The sequence below is a fragment of the Rhipicephalus sanguineus genome, chromosome 7 (assembly GCF_013339695.2).
Source record: "Rhipicephalus sanguineus isolate Rsan-2018 chromosome 7, BIME_Rsan_1.4, whole genome shotgun sequence".
In the NCBI taxonomy this organism is placed as follows: Eukaryota; Metazoa; Arthropoda; class Arachnida; order Ixodida; family Ixodidae; genus Rhipicephalus; species Rhipicephalus sanguineus.
In genome coordinates, this window is record NC_051182.1 from 2,801,719 (window position 1) to 2,813,577 (window position 11,859).

Here is an 11,859-nt window from a genome sequence, read left to right on the forward strand (position 1 = left end):
TGGCTTTCTTATACATGGATAGGGCGTCATCGATATAACTTGTGAAAGATTCACTGGCTTGCTGAGCTCGTTCGCGTAAACGCTGTTTTGCTTGCAGCTTACGAACGGCAAGGAGGCAAGAAACATGGATAATGGCTGTTTTCAAGTCGGCCTAAGTGGCAAAATTGAATGCCTGGTTGTTGTGCCACAAGCTTTCCACGTCTGCGCGGTAGAATACCAAGTTGCTCAACTTGCCTGCCTCGTCCCAATTGTTGGGCACGCTCACGGGCTCGTCAATTGCGAGCCAGTCCTCCGCGCCGGTGCCATCGGCGCCAGTGAAGATAGGTGGATCGCCGAAGCGAGGGACACCGGCACAAGTGGTCTTTGCGAGAGGAGGCGTTTGCTGGGCGGCGTCCTCAGGCATGGCAGATGGCAGTGTTCGGCACCGAAGTTCCACGCGCATCAAAGGGGGAACGAAGTTGTTTTGAGGGCACAGCATTCTCTAACAATTTGTAAAGACGTTTATTAGACTGTACTCGGCGAGATACACAAAGGTGACAGTCAAGAGGGAGCACGGACTCCCAGCACGAGCGGCGTTCTTTCAAAAGGAGCTGAAGAGGATGACCCACTAGAAGGCGTTGGAGAGGACGACCCATTAGGAAGTTCCAAGGCTTCCCTACCAATAAAATAAAGCAAACAAAGCTGCCGATAGAAAATATATATTGTAGAAGACGGCCGGTTTGGTAATTGTAATAAATAGGCCAGTCGTCTCAAATGGGCGCCGGCGGAGCCCAGGGGTTTTCGAAGCAATTTTTGGGGACATGCTGAAATCATGCTCGGGAGTGTAACTATGCGCAGTAACAAATGCTTCTTCTCATTGTTTATATGCCTCACCGCACTACAAGTTTGCATTGCGGTGGAGCTGACCTATGTTTCCGCCTTCTCCATGACATTGCAGTAAAGATTTTGTCGCGGCTTTCTACGACATATGCATCGCATGCTTTTATTGCGATAGCAATTATATGGACAGTCTAGACGGGTTTTTGCCGTCGCCGTCGCGGTCGCTGTCATATTCTTCCGGTATGAAGTCCAAATTGAAAAGATCCCCCGCGCATTGTATGTTCTACCGCGAGTAAAAGCGCGCGTGCAGGGGCGACGAACGCGGCCGAAGCAGAGATCAAACGAGCCGGCCCACTTACGCCGCTCGGAGGGTGCATGTGATAGTATCACCCCGCTCCGGAGGCCTGCCGTCGAAGCAGACAGGAAACGCCCCGCCCATCTATAGCGACCAAGAAAAGAAGAGAGGTGGGGGGGGGGTTGTCGCGGGAGTATCCACTTTCCACTTTGAATCTGTAGCGCCACCGAGATCGACGGGATTGGACAGTGAAGAAAGAAGAGGTCGGACGTGACCTCGTGCGGCGCGGCAGCAAGCCTGGCGCGAGGGGCGCAAAAAAAATAAAGAAAAAGTTAGTTGGTTTTAGGCTTCGGCGCTAGAAGGACGTGTCGAATCGCTTCCTTATGTGTGCTCCACAAATTGGTGACCCGGACGTTTGGATCAAGTAGCAACTTGTGCCTGATCATAACGGGCAACACGAAACAAAAAGACGTGGAGCCATGTGAACCACCGGCAACGAAGACCAGCAAGCCTCGACAAACTCGGCCAATGCCGAGACCTCTTCAACCGCAGCGGTTATGTCTAAAACCATCCGACTGCCAGAGTTCTGGGAACGGAACCCCTCGGCGTGGTTCATCCAAGCAGAGGCCCGTTTGGAACTCTCGAGGATTACGTCCCAGACTCGCAAGTACCTCCTCGTGGTCGACGCGCTTCCAGCGGCCGTCATCTACGAGATTTTCAACCTTCTCCATTCGTTCGCGCACGACCTACCAGAGTCGCCTTACAACGTAATCAAGGCTGCTATACTCGACCGCACGGCTATGTCGGAACGCACACGGTTGCAACAGCTACTCTCAATCGAACAACTCCGCGATCAACGGCCAAGCCAGCTACTGCATCGATTCCTTAACCTGCTCGGCCCACGCGTTTCCACCACGGACAGCACCTTCGTCCGTGAGCTATTCCTTCAGCACTTGCCCACCCAAATCCAGATGGTGCTGGCGACTGCTTCAACCCAGAATTTGTCAGAGCTCGCTACATTGGCTGACAAGGTTATGGAAGTTGCCAATCCGCTTCTAGTGGTTGCAGCTGCAATTCCGGCTTCAGCATCGCACGCCGTCAGCCATTCACTGACAAAGCGGTCCGAGCCAGCATCAACATCATTTCCCGTCGCTGAGTAATGCGATAGACTGCAGAAGCTTCTGGTTGCCACTACACGTAGGAGCGCTTCTCCTTCTTCACGTCGAAGTCGCGGTTCTCCATCTTATCGACGCTGCCCATCCATCGAGAGCCAACGCAACAGTGAATCACAGCAGACTGACATCTGCTAGTACCACCGCCGTTCTGGCGCTCGCGCGCGTCGCTGCCTCTTTCCTTGCACCTGGTCGCAAAACCGTCCGGCCGACCGCTAGCGGCGACGAGCGCCTCTTCTGTGTCGCCTCTTCTATGTCAACCTGTCGCCTCTTCTATGTCAACGACAAGGTCACTGGGCAACGCTTCGTAATTTGACACAGGCGCACAGGTCAGCATTCTACCTGCTACACGAATGGATCGCACCGCTACTGCCATGCTGTACTTCGAAGCTGTGAATGGAACGTGGAATCCAGTATTTCGACAACGGTCGCTCACACTCAACTTGGGACTACGAAGACCGTTCCGCTGGCTGCTCATGGTCGCCGACGTTCCTTCTGCCATTATCGGTGCTGATTTCCTCACCGACCATGGCCTCATTGTCGACGTCAAGTGACAACGTCTCCTAGACGCGACAACTTACCTCTCTGTGAAGGGCATTGCTGCGCCGGGTACCACAGATTTTGCCCTCTCTTGTGCTACGGTTTCCAAAGAACCCTTCGCGGCTTTGCTACGAGAATTCCCTGACATCACCGCACCGCCTACTTGGAAAAAACCAGTGTGCCACGACGTACGTCATCACATCGTTACTGTCGGACCTCCTGCTTTCTTCCGGCCACGTCGACTTGCTCCGGACAAGCTCAGGGTTGCACGTGCAGAATTTGAACATATGCTGGAATTGGGAATTATTCGCCCGTCCGCAAGTAACTAGGCAGCTCCACTCCACATGGTACCCAAGAAATCGGGTGACTGGAGGCCATGCGGAGACTACCGATCTCTGAACACTAAGACGATGCCGGATCGGTACCGTTACCCAACATACAGGTTTTCACTGCCGCTCTGCTCGGCGTCAACATATTTTCGAAGATTGACCTTGTCCGCGCCTACCACCAAATTTCCATGGCCGAATCAGACATACCCAAGACGGCTATTACAACACCATTCGGACTCTTCGAGTTTTTCCGAATGACGTTCGGTCTCAGGAATGCCGCTCAATCCTTTCAATGTTTCATTGACAAAGTCACGCGTGGTCTACCTTTTGTTTTCGCCTACGTCGACGACTTGTTGGTGGCCAGTAAATCTGTGGAAGAGCATTTACAACACCTTGGCTGTCTGCTACAACGACTATCTGACCATAACATCGTCATCAACGCCTCGAAAAGCGAGTTTGGTGTCACTAGCTTGGTCTTTCTGGGACATCACCTGGACACCAGTGGCATCCGCCCACTTTCAGCAAAATCGGAAGCAGTCCAGAGCTTCCCTAGGCCCACAACGATCACGAAGCTGCGGCAATTCCTCGGAATGGTTAACTTTTAACGCCGCTTTATCAAGAACTGTGCCGATATAGTGACGCCTTTGGACCATCTGCTTACCAGCAAGAACCAGACGTCCTTGCTCCTTTGGGTCTCCACTGCTGAAGACGCCTTTATCAAGATCAAGGGCACGCTCGCCAACGCTGCCTTTCTTGCCCACCCCAACCCCACGGCATCTCTAGCTCTCATGAGTGACGTGTCTAGCACAGCCGTGAGAGCGGTTCTCCAGCAGCGTGTTGACAATTCATGGCAACCATTAGCCTTTTTCTCCAACAAACCTAGCCAAACACAAGCTCGTTACAGCACCTTCGGTCGAGAGTTACTTGGACTTTACCTCGCCATCCGACACTTTCGCCATATCGTCGAAGGTCGACCATTTACAATTTTCACGGTCCAGAAGCCGTTCACATATGTGCTTTGCAGAGACTCGTCGACGCACACGCCACGATAAATCCGCCATCTCTTGCTTATAACAAAATTCTCCACCGACATCCGACACGTCAGCGGCGACCAGAACATACCTGCTGACACTCTCAGCCGGGTGGACGCCGTGACAGCACCTGCAACTCCTGCGCCACTCGATGTGCAGACGCTCGCAGCACAGCAAGCTAATGATCCCGAGCTCATCTAAAGGCACACTTCTAAAGTCACACCCAGACCATTTATCCCTAGCACGTTACGCAAGCAGCTTTTCGACACACTGCACCAGCTCGCTCACTCCGGCGTTCGTGCCTCGCAATGCCTTGTTTCATCGCGCTACGTATGGCCCCAGTAAAATTCATTCCCATTGTTGCGATAAAAATAAAGGCAAAAATAAAGGCATGGGAAAAACCTGCACCTGCCCAAGCATACCAGGTATACAGCCAATAAACATAAATTAAAAGGGGTTTTAATACAACCCAAAGCGCAGATTTAGTGGGAAAGCCAATTAGATAAAAGAAAAATGTGGGCAACGGTAACGCTTTTGGGTCCTAAGGTGTTGGGACGGCGAGCACAGAAACCGGGCTTTTTTTTAAATGAATAATGAGACAGAGGCATTTGGGGCAGTGACGTGCCCAATGAAAATATGGGAATGACAGGTGAGTGAAACAACGAAAAGGAAAGTGTGAATTAGAACGGTAAGGAACTGCGCGACTGACGGAACACAAGAAGATTTTGGAAGCGTCAGTGATCTCGAGGCTTGGTCCTGATAAATGCATTAGTGAACCCTCCGTTTATCTGCATAAGAAAGAGTTGGCATTTTTAGCGTAGATAAATGGCTTTTACTATAGTGTGTGATTTTGTCGAGAGAGCTTGTGCGCATGTACGTTTTCTGAAGTGGAAGATTTATGCTTCAATAAATTTCAGTTGTTAGTCTGCGCTTGTCCTGTGTACTACTTCTTCTTGTGTTCCGTCAGTCGCGCAGTTTCTTACCGTTCCAATGTCATACCAACTAGCCCCACAACGCACTTTACTTGAAGTGTGAAGAGCGAAAAGGAAAGACAAGAGTAAAAGAAGGCAATGATGAGGTGAGAGAAAACAGGAAATGAGGAGGGGAGAAAGAGTGACGGGAAAGGAACAGGAACAGTACAGAGGTCACATAGTGAAGACACAAGACGACGCAGTCCACACAGGGAGCCGGCCATAGGGCATGCCAAAGGGCCGGTGGTCCGTTGTTGTTGGCAAGTGGCAACCAAGTTCCCGCCGTACGTCGCAGCCTGTGCAGCAGAAGTCCGAAGGAGGTGCACGAGGTAGGCCTGGAACTGCCGGCGTCAGTGACCGCAGCGGTGCGAATTGATGGTCCAACACCCGGTCGGCACCACCGGCCGCCAAGAGGGAGCGGCGGCGTGGGGCTTGCAAACGAGGCACACAGAGGCCCGAGGGCCCCGCCGTGATGGCCACTGTGTGTGCCTCGATAATGCAAAGGCCCCCTAACGTGTGCTGTTGTATTGGTGGAGTTGTTTTCGCAATGGGAGCGCGGTTGACTGAATGTGGCACAGTACGGAAAGTTGGGCGAGTTGGACGGACACAAGGAAAAAAAAGGCAGACAACACAGGCGCAAACTCACAACTGATTTATTTTGAACAACGAACTGTACTTTTATCTTCACGTACAACAAACGCCCTCCACCGGTGGACCCAGGAACACACGGAAAAACTAAAGAAAACCTATTCAGCGCAAAAGAAGTCATGAATGTGGCACAGATATGTCACGGTGAAACGTGAGGAATAGCCTGACTGAGCGCGCGGACTGCGCGGATTAGCAAAGCGCGGTTCTGAGGGCTTTGTAAGATATCCGCATAGACCCCAGCACAGAAAGCGTCTTGTGGCCTGATGCGTGAGGTGTACGGCGTCGTGATCGCGCAGGCGTGTAGCACGTGAGACATATCCACGCTGTACGCTCCGCACGGACAGCGAGGATATCGCATGAGGCCGAAGCGGTAAAAATATTGAGGTAAACGGCCGTGTCCCGTCAGGAGCGTAACAAGGGGTTGAGGCGGAGGAAAATGGACGGCAAGTCGCGCAAGTCTTGCACCCAACGGTACAACTCGGTTCTGCGGAAGTCCGCGCGCCAGCGATCAGTCCATAATGCCAAAAGTTCCTGGCGAAACTGTCGCCGGACGGCCCTGAACGGCGAGGGTAATCGGCCGAGGAGACCGACGCGTGTCGCTCGTTGGGACAAGTGGTCAGCGACTTCATTGCCGAAGACCCCAGAGTGACCCGGCACGTGACAGAGATGGATAGGAGGACGCCGGCGAATGTTGTTCAGGAGCTGACGTATTTCCATAACGTGCGGTTCCACGTTTTGAGGAGAGGTTATCGCCTGCAGCACCGACAAGCAGTCGGTGTAGATAGCTACGCGGCTCGTGTATCGCACTTCCAAAACGTGTCTTAGGGCCTCCATGAAGGCGACCACTTCAGCCGCATACGCCGACGTGGCATGAAGCAAACGATACCTGCCGACCCGGATGATGGAAGGGTTGGGGTCCAAGACCACATAAGCCGCCCCCGCAGACAAGTTGGTGTATGACCCGTCCGTGTAAATGTGAATGCCGGGTGCACGGCAGACGTTGCAGGCGGCGCGGCACGACAGTCGCCTAAACGGAGCAAGGGCTGGTAGGGAGGGATGCGGCACCGCAGCTTTATGGGGAAGCGCGACCCATTCCGGGCGATAACGCAACGAGCCAAAGGCCACGTGACGCCTCAACGCGAAGAGTCGGAACTCGGCGTTAAGGCGTTCGAGTTCCAGGTCGATGGGGGCGGCCTGCATTGAGACCTGCAAAGCCGCTGTGTTGGTAGTACGAAACGCGCCGGTGAGTGCCAGAAGCACAATGCGCTGGATGGAAACCATCCTGGCGTAAAGGCGGCAGTCGACTCGCGACTCGCTCCACCAGATGGGACTCGCGTAAGTCAAGGCTGGTAGGACGACCTGCCGATACAAAAGGGTCTTGTGGGCAGGACGGACGCGCGACCCTGCATAGCGTAAAATGCAGCGACTCTAGCCGCTAAGGTTATCACCTTGTCACGCAGGTAGTCGGCGTGTTTGAAAAGAGAGAGTCGCGCGTCGAACACCACACCAAGTATCCGTATTGACTCCTTAAATGCGAGCGCGGCCTGTGCTCCAGGCGGACGCAACGTGATGCACGTTCGTGCCGCGCCCCTAACACCAGCATGGAAGAGGACGCAAAAGGTCTTGTCCGGATTGAGCTTTACTTTTACAGAGTCAGCCCAGACCTGGACGCGTCGAAGGACCTCCAGAGCAAGCTCCGACAGTGCAGCGGTAGTGACGGCTGGAACAAGGATGACGGTGTCATCCGCGTAGGCTTGGACGGGTGCGCCACGCGGCATGCGCAAGGAGAGGAGGTCATCAATGACGACGTTCCACAGGAGCGGAGATAAGGGGGAACCCTGAGGGCTACCCAGCGACGGGGAAGCCTCGACCTGACCCGCGTGTGACCGTAGAAACACCGTACGACCCTCGAGAAATGTGCGCAGCAGATGGTATAGCTTGCTATGCAGCAAGCGCTCACGGAAGTACCGGAGGACGTACGGGTGCCACACGCTATCAAACGCTCCGTGGAAGTCGAGGGAGATCGAAATGGCGGGCGTACAGTTATTGCGGAAACGAAGGAGTTGCTCCTTAAGGTCATGGAGAGCCATGACAGAACTCCGGCCGCGCGTGAATCCATACTGGCGGGGGTGTATGTGGCCATTGGCGTGCAGGAAATACTGCAGTCGGCCGTTAAGCAGACGCTCGAGCGTCTTGCCGAAAATGGAACTCACACAAATCGGCCGGTATGAAGAGGTGCGCTCTGGAGGGCGTCCGGGTTTATGAATGAAGGTCACCCGCGCCTTTCGCCAGCAGCGGGGGAAGTACCCTAGTGATAGCGCGGCGTTAAAGATCATCAGAAAGAATGCTGGGTGGTAGCGATAAAGGGATTTCATCAGCAAGGGCGTGATGTTGTCGCGTCCGGGGGTGGAGTTATTAGGCGTACGGCGCAGTACGTCTACGACCTCCTCGTGATAGAAGGGGACGTCCTGCAGCGCCGTGGTGTAGGATAACGTCGCCAAGGCCCGTGTGACGGTGTGCGCCTGTGTATCTGTGGCGGGGTCGTCCACCGCAATCTGAGTTCGGAGCAGCAATGCCGCCGACTCAAGATGCGTGGTTGTGCACGTACTGTCGGGCGCTAAAAGGGACGGAAGGCAGCGGTATTGATGGAGGCGGCCAGAGGCTGCCTTGAACGGCGCGGCGAACAACGACCGCTGCACGCACGAAAGGGCGTACCCACGTATGTGCTGGTCGCGCGATGTCTTAATGCTGGAGCGATAGGTGGACAAGGCGGCGGTGTATTCCGCGCGATAGAAATTCCGCATTGCAGGATCCCGGGCTCTCTGAAAACGCCGACGCTTTGCAGCGACGGCAGACCGCTCGATGGCCAGGTCGGGTGTAAACCATGGCTTACTATGCGGCCGTGCGCGATGCGGTCTCAAGTTGCGACGATACAACCGGTCAAAAAGGTTGTACAACGACGCTAACATGGCGTCTAATGCATCCGGGGACCCCAGGGACGCGCCTGAAGCACGGCCGAACCAGCGGTGATCCTGAAGTGCACGCAACAACTCTCGCTGTGCATACCGAGTTAGCCGCTTTCCCGGCTCAGGTGGCAGACCTATCCGCACCTCAACGAGGCGATGTTCGGAGTAAGTGGTGTCATCGTGCACCGTCCAACTATAGCCAGTGGAGACGACCGACGGGGTGGCGAAAGATAGGTCAAGCCAGCTAGCTGTATAAGGCGTCTCGTATGTGGGCAGGGATTCAACGTCGTTTAGGGGCAAGAGTCGGTGGGCCAGAGCAAACTGCGCTAGGATCAAGCCTCTCTCGTCGCTCTCTACCGGTCCCCACAGCCGGTGTTTAGAGTTAACGTCGCCGGCCACAATAACGTGGGGCGACGTGGACGATAATAGAGCTCGTTCCAGTTCTTCCAGGACACTCTCGAGAGGCGAATAGGGCGGAGCGTAGACTGACACAAATAAGAACGTGAATGACCGAGCCTCACAATAGATCGCCACCACGTTCTTGGATACGTATTTGAAGTTTTAAGGCGTGAATAAGACACGGACGAAGAATAGGAACACACAAACGGAGCCAAGCCAAGAAGTCCAGATAAATCAGTGCGACTAATTATTGAAGCCAAGAAAATAATCGAATCAGGTGACCTATGCGTCAGCGTTGCCTCCATTTCATTATCACCAAAAGAGTTACGCTACTTGAATGCGACTGCGCATTGAGGCACGTTGACGGCGCGCGTGGTGGATATATATGTTCTGTGCTCTTTCGAAATAAATCTATGTTGGAAAAAAAAGGCGCTCCGTTTGTGTGTTCCTATTCTTCGTCCGTGTCTTATTCGCGCCTTAAAACTTCACATATGTGTAACCAACAAGCCCAGTCTGCCATTCTCACCTTGGATACGTGTACCGGGCACACGTCAAACTGCGGGTTACGCGTTATTACCATGACCGAGGGGTCGTCAACAATCGAGTAGGCTGTATAATCCTGCGGCAATTCAGGGACCCTGCCAGAAGGTCGATATGGGTCTGAGACAGCAGCCAAGCGCGCGTCGTGTTCGGACATACTTTCCGAGAAGACGGAAAAGGCGCGTCGGGTATGGTCCATGTTAAGTTGTAGGAAATGTACGTGTAAAGTCTCCCCAGTACCCCCCTCGCGGCGGATGAATTGCCACTAAGTGCCGCCATAATTAGTGCGGGCACCCAATCGCGACACCCTGTCCACTAAAAGCGGACACTGGGGGTGGCCTGTAGGATGGCCGCTGGCCTCCAACCCTGCCCGGCGGCATTCGACACAGGTGACGGCGGGGTCGCCCATGCGGACTGTGCAGTCCGTGCCCAAGTGACCCTCCGTGCCACAACGCGTGCACACGGCGCGAGTTGCATTGTGTCGCACAGGGCACGAGCTTCGGCCGTGCCCGTACTGTGCACAGAACGTCCACGTAGGGACGTGCAGGTCCTCCACGGCCCGAATGGACGTCCAACCTACAGACAGCCGAGGTTGCTGTAGGATGCGCACGAAAGCCTGAGGATCGACCTCCACGATCATCGCCTGTGTGGCAGACCTTTCCCGAAGAGAGGTTTTAACTTTACACGTACTGGGATCGAGCCGCAATTGCGGGATCCCACTCGCTCACTCCGGCGTTCGTGCCTCGCAATGCCTTGTTTCATCGCGCTACGTATGGCCCCGGATGAACGCAGATGCACGCGACTGGGTACGTGCATGTACACCCTGCCAACGTGCCAGAGTCCACATGTACCCTATTCCCAAACACGCCAGTTTCTCCAGCCTGACCATCGATTCGACATTGTTCACATCGACATCGTCGGACCACTACCATCGTGTGATGAATTTCGCTACCTGCTCACAGCTGTCGACAGATTTACTCGATGGCCAGAAGCGACCCCGCTTCCAGACCTCTGCTACCACGGTCACAGCAGCATTTGTCACAACATGGGTTGCCCGCTTCGGATGCCCTACCAGGATCGTGACTGACAGAGAACAGCAATTCGAGTCTGCCCTCTTTCACGAACTCCTACGCTTGCTTGGCACGCGTAGTCTTCGCACGGCTGCCTCACCCCCAGACCAATAGCCTCGTGGAGCGCTTCCATCGACAGCTCAAGGCAGCACTGATTGCCCATGCCACGCCATCGCAATGGGTTCAACGTCTTCCACTGGTACTTCTGGGTATCCGGTGCGCCTTGAAATCGGACTTCGGGTGCTCGAGCGCGGAGCTCGTCTACGGTACTCCGCTCCGCCTGCCCAGCGACTTCTTCTCCTCAGAACCACCTTCGGCAACTCTGTCCACTCACGAATACGTACACCTTCTTCGGGACCTCTTCCGGGATCTTAAACCCTGTCCGACACGTCCTCTTCCAGAACGCACGCCGTACTTTACATCCGACCTGACCAATGCAACCCACGTTTTCGTGCGCTTTGGACCTATTCGGCCTGCTCTCCACCCACACTACCTCAGGCCCTTTCCGGTACTGGACAAATGCGAGTGTCGACATATGTCGTGGATGTTCATGGCAAACCTGACACCATCGCACTGGAGCGCCTGAAGCCAGCCTACTATGAGACGACTTCAACAGTCGGCTGGCTCAATCCATTTCCACATGTCTCCGTTCCCGTCGCTGCAGACACTACTTCAATCCGCAGAGTCTCCTAGCAGTGCTGATTTCGTTCGTAGACCATGCTGCTCTCTAGGGGAAGGAGCTATGTAGCACCACCGACATCGACGGGATTGGACAGTGAAGAATGAAGAAGTCGGACGTGACCTCGTGAGGCGCGGCAGCAAGGCTGGCGCGAGGGGCGCAGAAAAATAAAGAAAAAGTTAGTTGGTTTTAGGCTTCGGCGATAAAAGGACGTGTCGAGTCGTTTCCTTATGTGTGCTCCACAAATCTAAGGGCGCGGTCGCGATCGCTGGCGCGCGCGCTATCTCAACAGCCATCACAGCTGGCGGCTCGTATGCCCTTCTACGTGCTACGCTCTCAACGCGAACTGACTATGCGGAGAGCATCTCTCGCTGGAGCTGCCGTATACTCTTACACCAGC

The 11,859-nt window shown here is 54.5% G+C and overlaps 1 protein-coding gene across 1 annotated transcript; it reads left to right on the top strand.

Moving 5' to 3' along the window:
* Nucleotides 1-1,671: 1,671 nt before the first annotated feature.
* LOC125759281 (uncharacterized) lies at nt 1,672-2,274 on the top strand. Its single transcript, XM_049417691.1, has one exon. It carries the CDS (start codon nt 1,672-1,674, stop codon nt 2,272-2,274), a length of 603 nt encoding a protein of 200 aa, XP_049273648.1.
* Nucleotides 2,275-11,859: the final 9,585 nt, after the last annotated feature.

Coding starts and splice junctions, on each gene's coding strand:
- LOC125759281 (XM_049417691.1), top strand. CDS start 1,672: ATGTCTAAAACCATCCGACTGCCAGAGTTCTGGGAACGGAACCCCTCG.